At 45.8% G+C, this 22,392-nt stretch overlaps 1 protein-coding gene and 1 long non-coding RNA gene across 13 annotated transcripts in view; one reads left to right on the forward strand and one right to left on the reverse strand.

Moving 5' to 3' along the window:
- The window catches only part of ZNF544 (zinc finger protein 544), a 44,749-nt gene extending 26,608 nt beyond the window's left edge, over window positions 1–18,141 (forward strand). For 4 of the 12 annotated variants that reach the window (XM_064580231.1, XM_064580234.1, XM_064580233.1 and 1 more), the window contains 4 exons: window positions 693–785; window positions 2,781–2,907; window positions 3,216–3,299; window positions 6,317–9,433. In XM_064580231.1, coding sequence (XP_064436301.1) covers window positions 693–785; window positions 2,781–2,907; window positions 3,216–3,299; window positions 6,317–8,274 — 2,262 coding nt within the window. In that variant the 3' untranslated portion in view covers window positions 8,275–9,433. Of the gene's footprint in view, window positions 1–692; window positions 786–2,780; window positions 2,908–3,215; window positions 3,300–6,316; window positions 9,434–10,340; window positions 10,411–11,111; window positions 13,432–16,399; window positions 16,506–17,629 lie in introns of those variants that run through there. The other 8 variants (XM_064580236.1, XM_064580232.1, XM_064580235.1 and 5 more) reach the window with 6 other exon arrangements.
- LOC123856239 (uncharacterized) lies at window positions 13,963–21,994 on the reverse strand. Its single transcript, XR_006793657.3, has 4 exons — window positions 21,921–21,994; window positions 21,602–21,659; window positions 20,025–20,355; window positions 13,963–15,029 (listed from the first exon to the last, which is right to left on the reverse strand). It is a non-coding gene; the product is annotated as an uncharacterized LOC123856239 (long non-coding RNA).
- Between the last annotated feature and the right edge of the window lie 398 nt (window positions 21,995–22,392).

A 22,392-nucleotide genomic window follows, 5' to 3' on the forward strand; every position in this document is an offset into this window, starting at 1 on the left:
TTTGGGGAGTGCGCACCTGGGACAGCACCCCCCAACAGAGTGCTCTTAGCTGTCCTCTTGGGGATTTTCATCCTCCTTGTCCCCATCCCCTCCAACCCCATTTTTGGAAACCAGCTGATGTTTTACTGTGATACTTAAAAAATTGTGCATCTTTTTTTTTTTTTTTTTTTTTGGGAAGCCAGCTCATGTTTCACTGGTATTCAGAAATTGTACAGTTTTCTTGAGACATCGGCTGATGTTTCATTGGGATATTTTAAAATTGTACTGTTGTCTTAACTCTGCTTCTACCTCCCCCGATTTAGTCTCTTGAAATGACAGGAAAAACTGGCCAGTCCATTATTTGGGTGTTGAGGGATGGCTGTGTATCCGTGGGCTCACAGTTCAGATATACGCACATGTGCCTGGGCATTTTCCTTGAGCCTGGGATAGCCCAGGTCCATCCCTAGGCTCAGATCTGGGCAGGCTGGCCCATTCCACATCTGGAAAACTGGCTTGGCTGCCACAGCCGACCTCAGAGCCTGGGACTTTTTAAGGCACTTGGTCAGAGCCCTGTCTCCCAACTCCTCATACTCTAAGGGAATGTTCCTCAGAGGGCACTGGCAGCGCTCTCCTTTGTCAGGGGTTGAGAGTGGGCTCAGTCATGTGGGCTTACTGAGGTGGGGTGAATTCCTAATTGTTCCCTGCTTCACCAGCCCTGCCTCCTGAGGACCTCTGCCCTGCTCACGACAGCTTCTTCAGGTATGAGGAGGAAATGGAAGCACATTCTCAACGTGGTCCCATCGCAGGTGAGTTAGAGACCTTTTCTCTCTTTGCCTCAGTCTCCTTAGCTATAAAAATGGGTCCAGGGGGCGCCTGGGTGGCTCAGTTGGTTAAGCGACTGCCTTTGGCTCAGGTCATGATCCTGGAGTCCCGGGATCGAGTTCCGCATCAGGCTCCCTGCTCGGCAGGGAGTCTGCTTCTCCCTCTGACCCTCCTCCCTCTCATGCTCTCTGTCTCAAATAAATAAATAAAATCTTAAAAAAAAAAAAAAAAAAGGGCCCAGGAATAGCACCCACCTCCTCAGGCCAGCACATGAGAGCACTGTAATGCTGCCCTGTGCCTTCACGTGAAAGCCAAAGGCTCCCTGTAGATAAGCACCTCCCTGTATGGATGAACCAGGAGCTCCTAGGACCAGACTGAACATGCGTCTTCCACACCTGGTTCCCTGGGACAGGTCTCTGGCCCAGACTTTGTTTGTGATGGCTGCACAGCAGGCTCTTGAGGATGGGCAGAACTAAGCCTCCATACCCCACTCAGCCACCCTGGCCCTTGACCCTCACTAAGACTACTCACGAGGGCAGCCCAGAGTGTCCCCTTCAAGTGCCACAGTTGCCCTTCGAGGGCTCACAGTGCAGCACATAGTGGGGTAGGGGGCGGCTCCCTGACCTCATGTAGCGTCACCACACACATTGTCTTTGTGCTTCCTGGGTGCCAGGGGGTTACTTCCCCTCATGTCCTGTGAGACTCCCCGGTGCAGGGGGCTGCCTCCATGAGGGAGGGCAGCTCATGCCAGAGGAGTTCAGCGATGTGTCCATGTGTCCATCAAGTAACTTGTGAAGCTGAGATGCCAACTCAGGCCTGGCCCCCCAAGGCCAGGACACATGGCTGTTTGCCTCTCAGCCTTCTTTGAGAGCAGGCTTGACCCAGCGCTTTCTGTAAAGGGCCAGGTAGGAACTGTTTTAGGCTCTGTGGGCCACACACAGTCTTTGTCTCATTCTTTATTCACACAGTCGTTTAAAAATGTACAATTCAGTTCTTACCTGTGTTAGTCCATTCATGCTGCCATAACAAAATACCACTGGGTGGTATTAAGCAAAGACATTTATCTTCTCAAAATTCTGGCAACTGGAAATCCAAGATCAAGGTGCCAGCAGTGTTGCTTTCTAGTGGGGACTTTCTTCCTGACCTGCGGATGGCACCTTCTCTGGATCCTCACACGACAGGGAGCGAGGCCCCTGGTGTCACCTTTCTGCTTATAAGGATACCAATTTCATCGCATGAGAGCCCTGCCCTTATGACCTCCATTAGCCTTAATTCTATAAATTCCCCGTCTCCAAATACAGTCACTTTGCGGGGTAGGCCCTCAACATGTGAGGTTGAGGGGAAACAATTCAGCTTATGGCATTAGCCTTCTAAAAACATACCATAGCCCTTGGGGTGCCTGGGTGGCTCAGTCGTTAAACGTCTGCCTTCGGCTCAGGTCATGATCCCAGGGTCCTGGGATCGAGCCCCACGTCGGGCTCCCTGCTTGGAGGGAAGCCTGCTTCTCCCTCTCCCACTCCCCCTGCTTGTGTTCCCTCTCTTGCTGTCTCTCTCTCCCTCTGTCAAATAAATAAATAAATTACACACACACACACACACACACACAGCCCTGATTTGTCCTGTGGGCCAAAGGTTGCTGATCCCTGATCCCTGATCCCTGATTTAGAACAAGCTCCTTGACTTCAAGTCTGTGATTTTTGTAGAGAAGCTACGGGTGGGGATCTCTGAGTGGGGTTCCTATTGTTTCCTACTACAAAAAATCAGAAGCACTAGTGTGACCAGTGATAGATGAGACATCAGAGAGAAGTGAAAACACCATGGGCCTGGGTCTGTGTCTGATCCCAAAGGTGGGAACCCCATGAGTGCTCAAGATGTCATCTTGAGCCCACGTCCGCTCCCTCCCAGTGCTTCCCTATCCCCCTGACCTGACCTCCACACTGGGGAGGCGGAGGCCCATGGTAACACGGGTGATGTTTCAGCCACCTGTGAGCTTCAAGGACGTGGCTGTGACCTTCACGCAGGAGGAGTGGGGACAGCTGGATCTGGCCCAGAGGAGACTGTACCGCAACGTGACTCTGGAGACCTGCAGCCACCTGGTCTCTCTGGGTAAGACAAACTCTGCCCATCACAGCAGTTTTCTGCTTCAGGGACTCAAAGCTCTGGCTCTTCTTAAGGGTATGCCTGGGCTGCACCAGAGCATTCCAGAAATGGATTCCTTTGAGATACAGATCCTGAATATTGCCACTCGTTCCGTCTGAAAGGAGCCAAGCGTTTTGCTGGGAGTTTCCTTGGGATGTGGAGGGCCCTCCTAATTCATCCACATCTGACCCCAGGGACCGAGGGCTGGGCCAGAGGACACAGTTCTCCTCCGCTAGGCAGAGCACAAAGTCCTGTGTTTTTCCCCCATTGACCAGGGCTTCTGCTTTCCAAACCGGATGTGATCAGCTGGCTGGAGCAAGGACAAGACCCATGGAGGGCAGGACAGGGACCTCCCCGAGGTGAGTGCAGGCCAGAGACCTGGTGAGTTAACATGGTGAGATTGTTTCCTGCAGGACCCTGGGTCTGAGGAGGGGAGGAGGAGCACGGAGCTTCCCTGCATCCAAGGCAACCACATTCTCATCCACATAGGCCTGTCCCTCTGCCCCCAATCGATGAAAAACACATGTCACTGTTGTCCCAACATTTCTCATGTGTGGGTTCATTTCTGTTCCCATCTTCCCTTTGATCTTCACCCCTCAGCTTCTCCATCTATTCCCACGTCCTTGTGCCCCTCTCTTTTCTTTGGTCCCTCACCCTGACTTCCACCCAGGGCAGCAGCTCCTCAGATTTCTCCGTCACACCTGGTCTTTCCCCTGTACTTGGGTGTCCATCCCTCGTCTGTGTTGGACATTCCTACAACTTCTAGATGATCCAGAGGTGTGGTGAGAACTTGTGCATCCTAGGAAATGGCAAGGACCTATTCCTTCCAAAAGGATTCCTACTAAATCAATTCTTAGACTTGTTTTCCCACCTCTTCCCATCCCATAGGTCCACCTCCTTATATGTCCTCAGCCTGATTGGAACTCTTTTTTTTTTTCTTTAATAGCTGTATCGAGATACAATTCACATGCCATACGATTCACTCATTTAAAGTATGCAAAGGATTTTAGTATATTCACAGCATGTGCATCTATCAATTAATCAATTTTAGAACATGTTCCTCACCCCAACTAATTGGGCTGCTTCTGATTTTGTTGTTGTTGTTTTGTTTTAATTAATAAATTTTATTTATTAGAGCAGTTTTATGTTTACTGAAAGTTGAACAGAAAGTACAGAGTTCCTATAATCACCCTTCCCCACCATACACACACAGTTTCCTCTGTTATTAATATCTTGTATTCTGTGGTATATTTGTTACAATGGGTGAAGCTGTATCCACACATTACCAATAGAGATCGATAGTTTATGTTAGGTTCACTCTTGGTGTTGTGCATTCTGCAGGTTTGGGTAAATGTATAATGCCATATTTCCATCATGATAGTATCATGCAAGGTAGTTCCATTGCACTAAATATCCTTTGTGTTCCACCTGTTTTTCCCCTCCTTCCACCCTAACTCCTGGAAACCACTGGTTATTTTACTCTTTCTAGTTATACCTTTTCCAGAATGTCCTGTAGTTGGAATCATGCAGTATGTGGCCTTTCTTAACTGGCTTTCAGTGAGCGGTAAACATCATGTGTGTCCTTCACACCACCTTCTGACATTCCCCTAGCCAGAGGTGTTCGGTTTATCTTGTGTGTTCCTGCTCTTTCTTACCCCGTAACTCTCACCCACAGTCTCTGTTATTTTTTCCCTCTGAAGTGTCACCTAATTTTACTTGTCCTTGGTCCTTCAAATGATGCCATTCTGATTCAGTTTATGGGCAGTGTCTTTCTTCTCATCTATCCTAGATATTACTTTCTAACTGACTCATACAGTCTGTTTTCCTCATTTTGCAATTTTGACGGAGACACTGTATAAAATGTCTGACCTCCTTTGCCCAGTTTCCAATGACCAGGCACATCTTGGACACATCTTAGCCACCCAAAGACTTCTTTCCTTCTTCCTGTCTCCAAATACCCTTTCACTCCCTGTCATTGGGCCATTGTTTCATTCGAAAAAGTTCTCATCATCAGGGATTCCAAGGCAACACCAAAAAGGAACACAGCAGAGTCTTGGGAAGGAGAACAGTGTTGGTTGTGGAGGGTATTGGGCTCAGATAAGGACTTTGGGAAAGGGAAGTGTCCCCCTGGAAGTCAAAGGAGGGCCACAGAGTGTAGTTAATATTTTACCAAATGGAGGATCCTTGTCTCCTTAGCAGACTTGGAGAGTGAAGCATGGGGACTTGATCAGAGGCCTCGATAGTACTAGACGTGGGTGGCTATGTGACTGAAATGGGAAGAGTGACAAGTAAAGGGGGAATCTTGGAGGACCCAGGCAAGGTCCTGAGCTGGGAAGTTGCTAGTTAGTGAAGCCCAGTTGCAGCCCAGCCTGGCCAACTATTGCTTCAAGTACTACAGTCCTTTCTGGGAAGTCTGTGGCATTGGTTACAGAGTGGTTAAAGAGCTTCTCTTCTGTGGGTAGCCTGAAGAAATAGTAGAAATGGTGTGTTAAGAATATTAAGTCAGTGTTGGTGTTTGGGATCCTGTTTCAAGATCCAGAATCAGAAAATAGATAGACTAAGAATTGGGGTCAGTAGTCTAGGTTGAGGTACCAGTTAAGCTCCTGTATTAATTTCCTGTGGCTGCTGTAACAGATTTCCAGTTGGGTGGCGTAAAACAACATGAACTGATTCTCCCACAGTTCTGGAGGCCAGAAACCTGAAATCAATACCATTGGGCTGAAATCAAGGTATAGAGTCAGGCTCCCTTGGAGGGGTCCAGGAGGAAATCTGTTCCTTGCCTCTTCCACCTTCTGGTAGCTGCGGCATTCCTTGGCTTGTGCCCACATCACTTCAGTCTTTAAGGCCAGCATCTTCAAATCTCTTTGTTCCATGTTCATATCACCTCTGTATCAAATCTCTACCTCCCACTTGTAAGGACACTTCTGGTGACATTTAGGGCCCACACAGATACTCTCCCTATCTCAATTTCCTTAATTTTTGGACCTGCGAAGACCCTTTTTCCAAATCAGGTACCGTATTCACAGGTACCAGCAATTAGAATGTAGATATCTTTGTGATTATCGAAGGCTGTATACCTTTAGGTCCAATTCTTTTGTGGATCCCTCCTTTAATCTCTACCTGCTTATTCTTACTCCTCCCTCTTTGGGGACCAGTCCTCCTGGGTCACCTCTTCATTATCTTTCCTTTTTTTTATACTTTATCACTGATACCCTGTTTACTGATCCATCTCCTTTTTTTTTATATCCTGCATGAAATTATAATCCATGGATTAGAAACAAACCCAGAGATACCTCTCATACTTGGTGGTCTCCTTCATCCCATCCTCCCCCTCTAATGCATCTCCAGTAATTCAGGTATATTGGATTTCTTTCAGACTGGAAGAATACATTTGAAAAGAAAGAGTCAGCTTCCAAAGAGGATTTTGCTGTGGAAGAACCATTCCATCACATAGCAATGAAACACTGCATACGGGAGGAAGGCCCCTGGTTGGTGTCATTAGGAGAAAGGCAGGATTGGAGGAACCAGCTAAGGGAGCACCAGGAGGACTCTTTGAGTCAAATGGTACTTACCTCAGAGACACTGTTTGCTCAAGGGGAACATTGTGAGCATGACCTTGGGGGAAGTTACTTGAGTATAAGCCTTTTACCTCCAGTATTACCCACAAGAGCACATGTCCATACTCTTGACTCACATGTTAAAAAGTTGGAACAGAATTCAGGTTTCATTAATCATGAGAAAGGCTGGACTGATCGGAAGCCCTATGAAAATCACCAAAGTGCTAGAGCCTTCTGTCAGAGCATTTATTTGAAAAAACTTGGAAACGTTGAAATGAGAAATAAAAAGCCTTACGAATATACTGTCAGTAGTGACTCTTTCAGCTGTGGTACCTCCCTTCGATTTCATAATAGACTTTTTTCAGCAGAGAACAACAGTAACTGCACAGACTATGGAAACATTGTTAATCATAGCATGTCTCCAAATGAACATAAGCCGATGCATTTTAGAGAATGTCAGGATGAGCGTGATGAATGCCTTGTACAAACCGAAATAAGTGATCCTAGAGAAGCACCATTTAGATGTGAGGAGGAACGTAATGCCTTCCACACAGCCTCATCTTTTACTGACTGTGACATCGTTCAGACAGGAAAGAAGCCACATGCATGCCGTCAGTGTGGAAAATCTTTCAGCTGTGCCTCTAAGCTTGTTGTACACCAGAGAACACACACTGGAGAAAAGCCCTATGAATGTACTCAGTGTGGGAAGTCTTTCAGCCAGAGTTATGACCTTGTTGTACATCAGAGAACCCACACTGGAGAAAAGCCCTATGAATGTAACCAGTGTGGGAAATGCTTCACCCAGAGTTCCAAACTTACGAGGCATCAGCGAACTCACACTGGAGAAAAACCATATAAGTGTCATGAATGTGGAAAATCTTTCGGATGGAACTCTAACCTTATTGTACATCAAAGAATTCATACTGGAGAGAAACCCTATGAGTGTACTCATTGTGGAAAGTCCTTCAGCCAGAGCTCTGACTTTGTTTCACATAAAAGGACTCACACTGGAGAGAAACCCTATAAATGTAACCAGTGTGGAAAGTCCTTCATTCGAAGCACTCAACTTATTAGGCATCTGCGAATTCACACTGGAGAGAAGCCGTATAAATGCAATCAGTGTGATAAAGCTTTCGCTGGTAGCTCTCACCTTATTGAGCATCAGAGAACTCATACTGGAGAGAAACCTTTTGAATGTAATCAGTGTGGGAAAACCTTTACTGGGAGCTCTCACCTTCTTTCACATCAGAGAATTCATTCTGGAGAGAAACCATATGAATGTAACAACTGCGGGAAATCTTTTCGGCAGCGATCACAGCTTGTTGTGCATCAGCGAACCCACACTGGAGAGAAGCCTTATGAGTGCAGTCATTGTGGAAAAGCTTTCAGCCAGAGGTCTCCCCTCGTTGTGCATCAAAGAACACACATTGGAGACAAGCCCTATCAGTGTAACATGTGTGTTAAAGCCTTCAGTCAGAGGTCACGCCTTATTGAACATCAGAGAACACATACTGGAGAAAAGCCCTATGAATGCATTGACTGTGGAAAAGCCTTTAATGATCGGTCAACACTTACAAAACATGAGAGAACACACACTGGCGAGAAACCTTATGAATGTAATCATTGTGAAAAGGCCTTTAGTCAGCGATCTCAGCTTACTAGGCATCGGAGAATTCATACTGGAGAAAAACCCTATGAATGTAATGAATGTGGGAAGGTTTTCAGTTATAATACATCCCTTATTCAACATGAAAAAACTCATGGGAGATACCTCTGAAACAAATAATGCAATATATGTTAAGAAAATAAAGAAGAAGGGGCGCCTGGGTGGCTCAGTTGTTAAGCGTCTGCCTTCGGCTCAGGTCATGATCCCAGGGTCCTGGGATCGAGCCTGGGATCGGGCTCCCTGCTCGGTGGGAAGCCTGCTTCTCCCTCTCCCACTCCCCCTTCTTGTGTTCCTGCTGTCCCTATCTCTCTGTGAAATAAATAAATAAAATCTTTAAAAAAAAAGAAAAAGAAGATAGCAGGAGGGAAAGAATGAAGGGGGGAAATCAGAGGGGGAGACAAACCATGAGAGATGATGGACTCTGAAAAACAAACTGAGGGTTCTAGAGGGGAGGGCGGGTGGGAGGATGGGTCAGCCTGGTGATGGCTATTAAAGAGGGCACGCTCTGCATGGAGCACTGGGTGTTATGCACAAACAATGAGTCATGGAACACTTCATCTAAAACTAATGATGTAATGTATGGTGATTAACATAACAATAAAAAATTAAAACACTCATGGGAGAAAGTTGAATACTAAAGATGGAGAAGCTCACTGCCAAACCTTCATTAGACATCAGCTGACAAAGGTATGACTCTGTGTGGTCTAATGATCACGTGCATCAGATTTGCTCAGTGTTCTTGAAACTGCACATTACCAAGCTTACCTTGATCTACTAAATCAGATTCTCTGGCAGTAAAACCCAGGCCTGCAGTTCCCAAAAGGTGCATAAGTAATTTGTATGTACATTAAAATGTGTTTATGTCTGCATTTAGATGAGAAGCTATGAACATACCACTGATTTAAAACTTTATCAAGGTCTCAGCAGGAGTTAGGAAATTCAGTATGTAGCTATACTCACCAAATAATTTTTTTTTAGCGGAAACAACTACCCGAACTTTAATCAGACATTGTTCCTGTAACACATTCCTAGAAATAGTGGACTGGAAGATATTCTCTTTTTTTATTTTATTTTTTTGGACTGGAAGATATTCTTGATGCAAAGCCGCGAACACTCAATCTAAGAAGAAATCTTTGCATGACAAAGTTGGTGTTGAGTGATGAAATATGAAGCCAGCCAATGTAAAACAGTTAACAAATTGGAGGAGGACTGAGGATGGAAAGTCTTCTGAAATGGTTCTAATTGGAATTAAAAGTAGACTCTGAATGTATCAAGGACTCCATTGTGCTCTAATTTAACTTTGTTGCTCAGTTAGGTTGACTATAATCAGAGCTGGGGATATAGCAGTATGGAAAATATCAAGTGAAGTGAAAACAGAACCCAATGTAGTATATACACAAAATGTCATAACCACATAAAAAACATGTACACAGATGGTTGGTTAAGAAAGTCAGCTCAGGGCCGCCTGGGTGGCTCAGTCGTTAAGCGTCTGCCTTCGGCTCAGGCCATGATCCCAGGGTCCTGGGATCCAGCCCCGTGTGGGGCTCCCTGCTCGGCAGGAAGCCTGCTTCTCCCTCTCCCACTCCCCCTGCTTGTGTTCCTCTCTCACTGTGTCTCTCTCTTTCAAATAAATAAAATCTTTTAAAAAAAAGCTCAGCAGCATGTTCGAAACAAAGGCTGAAGTGTAAATCAACAGTGGTGAAGAAAGTGGGAGAGGCCTTACCTGCAAATTTGAGCAAGGTGAAAGAAGGTATGAGAGCATCACCTGGAGATGCAGAGTGGAAAGGCTGAAGCTAGGATCATGTGAAGAGAGGGCTGCAGCAGTTGAGGCCACAGCTCCCTAGCAGAGCTGTACACCAAGAGGTGGGGGAGAAAAATGGGGTTAATTGAAGATCTGTCTATGAAACTCCAACAAATTTTCTCTTCCTTCTCCCCTATTTTTCTTGTCTTACAGTGAGTATCTGGCTGTTGGTAAGGAGAAAATAAAGTAGGAAGGAAGTTATGTACTAAAAATAGTCTGGGGGACTAGGGAATTTGGTGGATTATGTTCCAGAACAAGGACTGCCTTATTTGAGCATCCTGAGGACCTTCACCCTAACAGCTAGTTCTTGTACTTCTCACCCTCTAGAAAAGCATGCCATTAAACTGGTCTCACCCACCACTATCTTCTTTGATAGCCTCTTCAATATGGATGGGAGCCAAGGTGTGAAAGATGAAGAAAGCCTTCAACATGAAAGAAAAAAAAAAGTAAGATAAAACAGAAGCCAGGCCCAAAGAGAACAGATATTTGGGGAACCAAATATGTAAAAGTTTTATTCTAAGAGTGAGTCAAAAAATAATTGCAAGTGAAAAATAAAGATGCTCTTTTTAAGATGGATTTTTTTAGCGAGAGAGCAGGGGGGGAGGGGCAGAGGGAGAGGGAGAGACGATCTCAAGCAGACCCCGTGCTGAGTGCAGAGCCCAGTGCTGGGCTTGATCTCACGACCCTGAGATAACGACTTGAGCTGAAACCAAGAGTCAGATGCTTAACCGATTGAGCCACCCAGGTACCCCAAGATCTATGTATTTGACCCTGATGCTAATACTTCTTAGAAGAGGCAGAGGAGGAGCGTCTGGGTAGCTCAGTTGGTTAAGCGACTGCCTTCGGCTCAGGTCATGATCCTGGAGTCCCAGGATCGAGTCCCGCATCGGGCTCCTTGCTCAGTGAGGAGTCTGCTTCTCCCTCTGACCCTCCCCGCCTCATGGTCTCTCTCTCTCATTCTCTCTCTCTCAAATAAATAAAATCTTAAAAAAAAAAAAAAAGAGGCAGAGGACTCATGAAATTGGAATAAAAGGGGGGGATATATAATCAGATTGTTCTGATTGGCCCTTCACTGAACAGTATTTGCATAGATATGATATAAACAGTAGGTACTGAGTTTTTGTTTTTGCTTTTTGCTTTTTTTAAGGAAGAAAGCCAGGCTGCGACAGGAGGATTTCATAATGGCAAGAGTATGATGTTCCCAGCACTGTGACTAACAGTAATGGTATGGTCTCTGGCTGTTGTAAAGTAGAAGGGGAAAGAGACAGTGGGGAGAGGAGTATCCCTGTATCCTCATCTTAGGAAGCAGCCTCTTGACTATAATATGATACATAGGTTATTTAGGAGACCAAAATTAGAGCATAAAACGGTAATAATTCCAGAAATTGGAAGCAAATAGAGGAGCAACAGTGTGAGCCAAATCTACATTCCTTATCAGAGCAGGAAGTCAGTAAAGTCTACAGGCCATAAAAGATCAGAATTACAGGGGCGCCTGGGTGTCAGTCGTTAAGCGTCTGCCTTCGGCTCAGGTCATGATCCCAGGGTTCTGGGATCGAGCCCCGCGTCAGGCTCCCTGCTCGGCGGGAAGCCTGCTTCTCCCTCTCCCACTCCCACTCCCCCTGCTTGTGTTCCCTCTCTCGCTGTCTCTCTCTCTCTCTGTCAAATAAAGAAAGAAAATCTTAAAAAAAAAAAAAAAAAAGATCAGAATGACAGAGATGGCCTCAGGAAGAACTGGAATAGAAACAGTTAAAAGTTCTTGATGGGATGTGTGACTGTTGGGTAGGGTGGGGCAGGAGATCACTGGTTTTCTTTTTATACCTTCCGTAGTAACTCATTCCCTGGTGGTACACTACTTATTTGGGTAACAAATTATTTCCAATATGTACCTATAGGTGAGCAAAACAACAGTACATGAGGACATCTGCAATTGATTTGTGGGATTACATACAGTTTTCTTTCTTTTGATTCGGTGTTGCAATAATAGATTGACAATTTAAAAAACAAGAGCACAAAAAAACGATGTCAGACTTTTCTATCTGGCCAATTAGACTTCATCCAGAAGGGCAGGAAGGCTCCTTGATTTCTTAGAAGTCCCTGGTATCAAAGGGGGGTGGCTTAGTCTTTTAAGACTTGATTTTCCAGAAGCCTTAATACCAGTCAGAAGGCCCCCAAGAGTGGGGACCTGGAGAGGTGCGGGTATCCTGAGACAAGATGGAGCAAGACAGTTGTGGGAGTTTGCATAACCAAGTACTGACCGTACTTCCCCCAAGGTCACTCTGGCAGTTACCTGGAATCTGTCATAAAGCCCTTTAAGTAATATAGCTCTTGTGATTCATATGAGACCTGAGGTTGAGATGGAAAATACCTTGGCTAGGGCATCCCGCACAGAACAGGTGGGGACTTACTTCCTGACTGGCTAGTGGGTCCTGCTTGCTGCCTACACCAATGTTACTACATAACTCTCAAGAGATGCCAGAGCGTGGGAGGAAGAACCTGCCCAACAGATCAGCAAAGTGCACGTTGATTGACAGTTCTTGTTGACCAGACATCTGAGAGGTGTCTGCATTCAGCAAGTCATGAATGTAGCCTCCATTCAACGAAGGCACTGCTAGAGACTCAGGCACGGATGTGTGTGATGCCACAGTGTCCTCAGGTCCCTCTTTCCATAGTGGAGACTCCACGCACAGGCTTAGTGGCTATGTGCGCCTAGAGACTACGCCCAGTGGGAATTGGAAGGAGATGGAGATGAAGGGATAGGGAAAGGAAGGATGCAGCTGCTGCTGTGTATGCAACCAGTGCCTAGGCCCTGCTCTGATAGGTGTTCTACCTCCTCCTAAGTGAGAAACCTGAGGCTCATCGGAGACCCAAGAAGTGGGCTCATTTGAAATAGGAACCTGAGGGGTGCCTGGGTGGCTCAGTCGGGAAGCGTCTGCCTTCGGCTCAGGTCAGGATCCCAGGGTCCTGGGATCGAGCCCCGCATTGGGCTCCCTGCTCCACGGGAGGCCTGCTTCTCCCTCTCCTACTCCCCCTGCTTGTGTTCCTGCTCTCTCTCTCTCTCTGTCAAATAAATAAATAAATAAAATCTTTAAAAAATAAAAAAATAAAAAAATTCCCTCTGTTAAAACAAATGGTGTGTTAAGGGGCACCTGGATGGCTCAGTCGTTAAGCATCTGCCTTCGGCTCAGGTCAGGATCCCAGGGTCCTGGGATCGAGCCCCGCATCGGGCTCCCTGGTCCGCGGGAAGCCTGCTTCTCCCTCTCCCGCTCCCCCTGCTTGTGTTCACTGTCTCTCTGTGTCTCGTTCTGTCAAGTAAATAAATAAAATCTCAAAAAAAGAAAGAAAGAAGAACCTGAGACCTTTCCACCCGAATGATTCCCATACCCAGAGGCCAGTGGTTTCTGACTGAAACATGCGTAAGACCCACCTGAGAGAAGCAATTAGAATTGCACGTTCCTGGGCGCATCTTCAGAGAGTCCACTTGGTCAGGCTCAGGTGGTTTCTAGATATTTGCATAGTTCAAATACACTTTCTATTTTTTTCTTAACATTTTGGGGGTTTTTGTGTGTGTGTGTGTGTGTGTTTTGTTTTGTCTTTTAAAGATTTTAAAGTAGGGGCGCCTGGGTGGCTCAGTTGGTTGAGCGACTGCCTTCGGCTCGGGTCATGATCCTGGAGTCCCGGGATCGAGTCCCGCATCGGGCTCCCTGCTCGGCGGGGAGCCTGCTTCTCCCTCTGACCCTCCCCCCTCTCATGTGCTCTCTCTCTCTCTCATTCTGTCTCAAATAAATAAATAAAATCTTAAAAAAAAAAAAAAGATTTTAAAGTAATCTCTATACCCAATGGGCTCAAACTCACAACCCCGAGATCAAGAGTCGCATGCTCCACCAACTGAGCCACAGAGGCACCCCTATTTTTTTCTTAACATTTTGTAAAGAGTAATCTCAAAATTGTATATCCATGTATCTGTTTTATCTTTGTTGGTTTCATTTAAATTTGTGGCTTTTTTTTTCTTAAAAAAACTCTAAGTGATACCACATCTATTACATGTGACCCAGAGGCTCCTTTTAAGAAGAAACAGAAATCTATCCTCCTCCCCCTTTTCAGAATACAGGTATCAAAATAATCCTATGCATAATTTTGAACAAGCAGTGGAATTGTTGGGGGCCCACAAGGCCACCCCCACATCCAGAGATTTCTAGACGAATTCATAGGACTCAGCATATCATTGTACTCACAGCTAAGATTTATTAGAGTGATGCAGCAAGGATACACAGTTGGACCGTAAGGGGAAAGACAGGTGAAGGGTGGGGGAATCTATGTGCAGGTTTCCAATGCTGTCCCTCCCCTGAGAGGGTCATACAAAGCCCACTGAGGATCAGGCAAGTAGGCACTTCTGTCTAGCATGTAGCAAATTCCAGACTCCTGGAGAAAAGCAGGTGCTCAGTGCAAATCACATTGTTCGCATAGTCTAGGTACAGGGAGACATCTTTATTCAGTTGGGGTACAGACAACACTCTAAATGCCAAGTTGCCAGGGGTGCCTGGGTGGCTCAGTCATTAAGCATCTGCCTTCGGCTCAGGTCATGATCCCAGGGTCCTGGGATCGAGCCATGCATCGGGCTTCCCCGTGCTTCTCCCTCTCCAACTCCCCCTGCTTGTGTTCCCTCTCTCGCTGTGTCTCTCTCTGTCAAATAAATAAATAAAATCTTTAAAAAAATAAATAAAAGCCAGGTTGCCAGGTGCCAGCCAAGGGCCAACCTTGCAAACAGGACCTTGTAACAGTTGAAGCCTTGGGCCTGCTGTGTTAATCCTTTTTGTGCAAGCTTTCATACCTCTTCAAACATGAATATATTTAGCAGTATTCACAATACCTGTTCCATTAAACTGTTTAGACTGCACCTCTAGCTGCTCAAGTGGGTAAAGCACATGGTTCATATAATTCCTACTTGAGACTGGTTTTCAGAATCACACCTCTGCACCTCAGACCTGAGGTTCCTTGCCATGATTCCCTTTTGTAGACGTGAATCCCATTTGTACTGCTCCAGGCTTAGCTTAAAAGCCAGAGTACCCTGAGAAGAGAACAAAAAATGATGCTGGTTTTTTTTCTCTTATAAATACCCTAAACATAAAATGTGCATTTGTGTGTTAAACATTTTTAAAATTATTTTATTATTTATTTACTTAAAGATTTTATTTATTTGACAGAGAGAGACACAGCGAGAGAGGGAACACAAGCAAGGGGAGTGGGAGAGGGAGAGGGAGAAGCAGGCTCCCGGCCGAGCAGAGAGCTCGATATGGGGCTCGATCCCAGGACCCTGGGATCATGACCTGAGCCGAAGGCAGACACTTAACGACTGAGCCACCCAGGCGCCCCTAACATTTTTTTTTTTTTAAGATTTTATTTATTTATTTGACAGAGACAGAGACAGCGAGAGTGAGAGTGGGAACACAAGCAGGGGGAGTGGGAGAGGGAGAAGCAGGCTTCCCGCTGAGCACGGAGCCCAATGTGGGGCTCGATCCCAGGACTCTGGGATCATGACCTGAGCCGAAGGCAGCCGCTTAATGACTGAGCCACCCAGGCGCCCCAACATTTTTTTTTTAATGTGAGCTCTATGCTTACATTAAAAATGTGGGGTTTGAATTCATGACTTGAGTTCAAGAGTCAAATGCTCTACCAACTGAGCCAACTAGGTGCCCCGGTGTGTTAAACATTCGTAGTAATGTTCAGGTCGAGTTTACTAGCTGGAACTTTTATTTACTAGGCAGGCATGTCACATCATGGTAGTTAATAAAGACAGCATGAGCAGAATGGTATTGACCTAAGATGACTCTGAGATCCACTAACTAATTGTACTTTTGTCTTTCTGGGGGCTGTGGAAGCTTCTGGTTTTCTTTCAACATCATCAGCTGTTAGCATCTTAGCTCTTGAGGATATAATACTAAGGCTATATGAATTTTGCCAATAGGCTATCAAACAATGTGCTCTGTGTATATAATATTACCCAAGAATTATTTATACTATTCATATTCATTCAAGTAAGAAATGTGATGGAGGAGTTTCTGGATATTTAGGTCCTTGTTCCACTTCTAAAAAAATATTTATTTGTCAGAGAGAGAGCACAAGCAGGGGGAGCTGCAGGCAGAAGGAGAAGCAGGCTCCCCACTGGGCAAGGAGCCCGATGCGGAACTCAATCCCAGGACCCTAGGATCATGACCTGAGCCAAAGCTGCTTAACTGACTGAGCCACCCAGGCATCCCCTTGTTCCGCTTTCAGATTGTATATTCTATTTTCATAATCTGTCCTCTTGGCCCAATAATCTTACAGATTATGAAACTGGGCCAAGAGGACAGATTATGAACCTGCTTGCCCTCCACGTAAGTATCAGAGTTGTCTTCCTCATTGGCCCAGCTCACTGTGCTCCTTTTTGGTCTTCTTCAGGTTCTCAATGTGGAAATCACAGGGAACTTATCATCATCATCTCAGCACTTGCATCTGTCACCTGCTCCCCCACACAACTGAGGTGGGTGGTTGCAGATCTCACAGAGAGCAACTCACGCACGCTGTACAAGTGATTGTTGCCGCAGGGGGTGGAGAGGGAGTCAAGACAGGAGGCTTGGGTAATCAGCAACATCCATTATGGTTATGATTAGCTGGACAACACCCCCTTCCCCACCCACCCAACTGCCAACCTCAGTGGACAGAGACTGTAAATATTAAGTCAACTGTAAACAGACTTGGGTCACTGAAAATCAGGGTCTGTCTGTTACATCAACAGAACCTTGTCCATCCTGACTGATGCCATCTGACATTAAAAAAAAGGTAGTTTAAAAAAATAATTCTAACCCACTCACCCCACCTCTCACACACACAAAAATGTGAGCTCATGAGGGTAGGGCTTTTGTTTTCTTCACTGCCAAACAGTTCCTGCTATATAATTACCATTCTTTGTTGAAGAAATGTTGCAGAATAGTTTATTTTATATTATTTTTACATGAGCACTGGACGGATGATGGAGGCAAGAGAGAGGGGCAGATTTGGGGAGGAATTGGACAAGATTAAAGACTCATTAGTCACATTCAGTGAGTTTTCCTTAAGGAATGTGCTGTGTGACCTGGGGATCACTTATGCTCACCTCTCCATTCCTCAGTCCCCTCCCCTTAGATGATGGATGTTCTCCAGGTCCTATTGCCTACTGTGCAGGCTGGGACCAATCTGTGACTACCAGAGAAGAGGTTGACACAGGAGGTGTTAATCTTACTCTCTCAGAGGATGGGAATCAAGCAGTCATCCTGTGAGGGGATTCAGGGACACAGACTGAGTTGGTGGTCAAGTCTAGGCTGGAACTAGGATCTCTGGAGGGGAAAATGAAGCATCACTTCAAAACAAAGAGCCACGCCCAACTGTGTTCTCAGACACGGGATGGGGCACGGAACATGTGGAAAGAAGCCTTCCAGTTGGAGAAGATGTAATAGCTTGATGGTGGCTTCTGTGTCTCCTGCACACGTAGAAACCGTTCCCACATTGCTGCCCTCAGAGAGAGTGGCAGTGGATCACCCTTTGCCTACTGCACATTGAGGCCACACATCTAGGTAGAACACAGCTTGTGCATCAGTGCAAATCTGAGGATTCTACATCTGGCTGCTTCACAACAGGACCTTTCCCTCGTAGGTCTGGGGATTCCAGTCACCCTGTATCCTGACCTTGGAAATGCTCTGCTCCAATGGGGTTGCCTTCTCCAGCAGTCTTCCCGGTGTTTGGCCACAGCTGTGCTAAGCATCCCAGGAAGATGCTCATAGAAACCCAGCATCTTTCTCCCCTGAAATGTGAGGACAAGGGAGCTGTTCCTAGCTGCCAGGCAGAGGGCCCAGAGGGCTCCAGAGAGTCCAGAGCAGAGAGGGCACCCAATAAACACTGGATGAACTAACACATAATGACCACATGGTAAGGTAAGCAAATGGTCTGAAATTAGCTGGTAAAAATAAAGCTCAGACAATCCAAAGTGCTTAGAAGAAATGATTCAAACATAGCCTAGCAGTAGATACAGAGATCTAACCTAGGGAAATGCAAATTTAAAAGACTAGTCACTGTTCCATGCCCACTGGCTTTGCAAGGATTCTTTTAAAATTGTAAAGCCCATATATCAGGGGTTGGTGAGGAAGATGCACTGATGGAGAAGTGTCGAGGGGTATAGTTTCTGGAAAGACACTGGGATATGAAGAGCATTACAGGGTTTCAGACCACTTGATTCAATAACCTGTTCTGCAGGGAGTTAATTTATGTTAGTAAAGTTAAAATATACAAAGATTTTAAATGATCATGAACCAGGGCGCCTGGGTGGCTCAGACGTTAGGCGTCTGCCTTCGGCTCAGGTCATGATCCCAGGGTCTGGGGATCAAGCCCCGCATCGGGCTCCCAGCTCCGCAGGAAGCCTGCTTCTCCCTCTCCCACTCCCCCTGCTTGTGTTCCCTCTCTCGCTGTATCTCTGTCAAATGAATAAATAAAATCTTAAAAAATAAATAAATAAATGACCATGAACCTTTAGAAATAGTCCAACTGAAAAAAAATGGTAGAAACCAGGAAAATGGATAAATCTAGTCATTTGGGAAACCTTAATATATTCTCTCCTAAAAAAATGGCTGTTTAAGTAGATAAGTGATTTGCTGTGAAATGATGATTAACAAGCTTGACATAACGGTCACAATAGTTATATTCACACACTAATAAAACGCACACACACACACATTTGTGACTAACTAGGTTTTCAAACAGTTCAATACAGTATTCCTGTCAAGAGCTTGGTGAGCTTTCTGTGTCCTGACAAGTTTTTCACATCAGAAAACTTTCCTCAGTGGGTGTCTTGATCATTAGCTTCTCTCTCTGTCCCTCTTTCTCCATCCGGAGTCCCCATTATTCATCCATGAGGTCTTCTGGATCTGTCTACCAGGGCTATTATCTTTTTTTTTAGAGATTTTATTTATATGAGAGAGAGCACAAGTGGGAAGGGGAGGGGCAGAGGGAGAAGCAGACTCCCCACAGTGCAGGGAGCCCAACACAGGGCTCACGATCCCAGGACCCTGAGATCATGACCTGAGCCAAAGGCAGACCCTTAACCGACTGAGCCACCCAGGTGCCCCTGGGCTATTATCTTTTCCATCAAGATTCTCATTTCTTTATATTTTTGTCCTGTCATGAGCTATTTCTTTTTTTTTCTCTTTTTTTAAGATTTTATTTATTTGACAGAGAGAGACACAGCGAGAGAGGGAACACAAACAGGGGGAGTGGGAGAGGGAGAAGCAGGCTTCCCGCGGAGCAGGGAGCCCGATGCGGGGCTCGATCCCAGGACCCTGGGACCATGACCTGGGCCAAAGGCAGACGCTTAACGACTGAGCCACCCAGGCGCCCCTGTCATGAGCTATTTCTTCTGTGGTTCTCTACAGACACCCTCCTCCATTCCACAAAGGTTCTTAACTTGAAAGTCATTTTTTCAGCCCCAGAAATTCCCTATGCTCCAATTGGACCCCACTTTAAATGGATGAAATGAGACTAATATCTCAATAAAGTTGTTAAAAATAATAAGGAAGGGCCTTACATGCTTGTATAGAAAGATTTCCAGAATATTGTTAAATGAATAAAAGCAAGGAAAAATTCAATATGTGGTAGCCCACCACGTGTGTAAAAGAGTGAAAAAATATTTATACATATTTACTTGTGAATGCATAATATATCTACAGAAAGACCTCCAAGAAACTAAAAATAGTAGTTGCTAATGAGGAGGGAAGTTGGTGGTAGGAGTCAAGGACAGAGGAGGATCTCACCAGATACCCAATTGTACCTTCCGAATTTCAAGCCATGAGAATGTATTACTTGTTAAAAAAAAAAAGATTTTTTACATTTTTAAAAACAATGATGAGAGCCTGAACTAATGTCCTTGGGGTGGAAATAGGAAGGAAGGAGCAGGAGAGATTTTTAGGAGAGAAAAATCCACAAGCCACAGATTCACTTTTCTAATACTACATAGCATCCCAAACAGTGGTTTAAAACAATGCTTTCTTTAATTTCTTACCATTCCATAAGTTGGTTGGAATCAACTGGGTGGTTTCACTCACGGTCTCTAGTGCAGTTTCAGGTAGATACAACGGGAGCTGGATTCATTTGAAGGCTCAGAACAAGATGATGCACTGACAAACTGGCAGTTGATGCTGGCTGCCAACTGTGAGCTCAGCTGGGATTCTTTTTTTTTTTCTTTTAAGATTTTATTTATTTGACAGAAAGAGAGCACAAGCAGGGGAAGGAAAATTGGAAATAGACATGCACACAGGGAGAAGTCACGTGAAGATGAAGGCTGAGATCTACAGGCCAAGGGATGCCAAAGAGTGCCAGGAAACCACCAGAAGCTGAGAAAAGAGGAATAGAGCAGTCTCTCAGGCCTCTGAACAAGCAAACCATATAAAAACCTTGATCTCGGACTTCTAATCTCCATAATTGAGACAATAAATTTCTGTTCTTTAAGTCGCCCAGTTTGTGGTACTTTGTTATGGCAGCCCTAACAAATGAATACAATATTTTGTTTTGTTTAAAAAAAAAAAACAGGGCGCCTGGGTGGCTCAGTTGGTTAAGCGACTGCCTTCGGCTCAGGTCATGATCCTGGAGTCCCGGGATTGAGTCCCGCATCGGGCTCCCTGCTCAGCAGGGGGTCTGCTTCTCCCTCTGCCCTCTTCCCTCTCGTGCTCTCTGTCTCTCATTCTCTCTCTCAAATAAATAAAAAAAATCTTTAAGAAAAAAAAAACCCTACTTTATGGAAAATAACTACATTTTCCAAAACAAGTATTAGTGAAAAGAGTAGCACTGCATTATATTTTTGCAAATCTCTTTCATGTCCGGCTTGATGGAAAGCAGCTGGTTTCCAAAGCTGCTTGTGCCCTTCACAACTGCAGAACTCAGCACTGGAGAACTCAGTCCAAACCTCTACATTAAGAGACAACCAAACTCTAACAAGGCTTCTAGCAGCATAATGCTGTGTCCACAGCCTCCCCATAAAATGCCTGCCTAATGCCTCCCTGAGAAATGCCGCCAGGAGAAACTGCTGTTTGTTCTAGCCAACACCCAAGGATAGGCTCCTGACCTCCCTTTCTTACTGCATTTACTAAAAAGAGCTTAGACATCTCTTTGAGATGTCTGTGTATATCCTACAACTCAGAAGGATCTTTCTCAAGGACCTGAAAGCCATTCCTCTGAAATAGTATCATCAGGAAGGAGAGGGCTGCTGTCTCCAATCTCTGTAGGAAGATAGTATCCTAACTTTGATAATTACCAGCTGGTGCCACGGCATGGCTGACTTCAACATATTTACACTGACCAACACTTTATAATTTTCCACATGAGCCCTGCTCTCTACCCCTTCTAATTCTCTCATTATCTTTAAAAGGTCCAATCACCTCTGCACAAATGCAAATGGAGCTCAGTGCCTTCCCCTATTGTCAGCAGTTACTGAATAAAATGTTTTTAACCGTTTTATCTTTAACACTTTCAATCTGTTGCAATATTACTCATCCAGAAGCCTCCAGAAAACTCTAATGTACATTTGTGAGAGAATGGAAGGGGGGGGGGAAGCTACTATTATGCACTTAGTTTTGAACTCACCAACTCAGAGGAAGGGGCTCAGGAAACTCCAGGTGTTCCTCGCCCACACTGAGAACTACTGCAATAGACAAACCCTGTATAATATAATCAAGGAGAAAACAAAACTACGAGAAGTAGAAAATTCAAAATCAAAACAACAGGTAGGGGCGCCTGGGTGGCTCAGTTGGTTGGGCGACTGCCCTCGGCTCAGGTCATGATCCTGGAGTCCCGGGATCGAGTCCCGCATCGGGCCCCCTGCTCGGCAGGGAGTCTGCTTCTCCCTCTGACCCTCCCCCTTTTCATGCTCTCTCTCTCTTAAATAAATAAAATCATGGGGCACCTGGGTGGCTCAGTCGGTTGAGCGACTGCCCTCGGCTCAGGTCATGATCCTGGAGTCCCGGGATCGAGCCCCGCGTCGGGCTCCCTGCTCAGGGGAAGCCTGCTTCTCCCTCTCCCACTCCCCCTGCTTGTGTTCCCTTTCTCGCCGTCTCTCTGTCAAAAACCAAATAAAACCTTAAAAAAGAAAGGAAGAAAGAAATAGGTTCTAAGTACCATGGCAGTATATACTCCAAGGAGTGAAGCATGCCAGCTAGGACGCCCGGCCCGGGTTTCGAAGCAGGGCTCCCCATTCCAGCGTGGGCAGAGGGGCAGCTTCACGTGGGGCCGCGGCCCCGCGCAGACGCGAACCCCAACGGCTAGGCTGGGAGGGCGATCCCCCATGACCCGGGTTCCTTCGCAGCCCGTGCGCCCCCCGCCCCCCGCGCACCGGGCACGGAGACGCCCGGTTGCCCAGAGTCGGCACCCGCAGCCTC

This window comes from Mirounga angustirostris, unplaced genomic scaffold (genome assembly GCF_029215605.1).
Source record: "Mirounga angustirostris isolate CCGP_5_RB_7025 unplaced genomic scaffold, mMirAng1.0.hap1 SCAF_16, whole genome shotgun sequence".
In the NCBI taxonomy this organism is placed as follows: Eukaryota; Metazoa; Chordata; class Mammalia; order Carnivora; family Phocidae; genus Mirounga; species Mirounga angustirostris.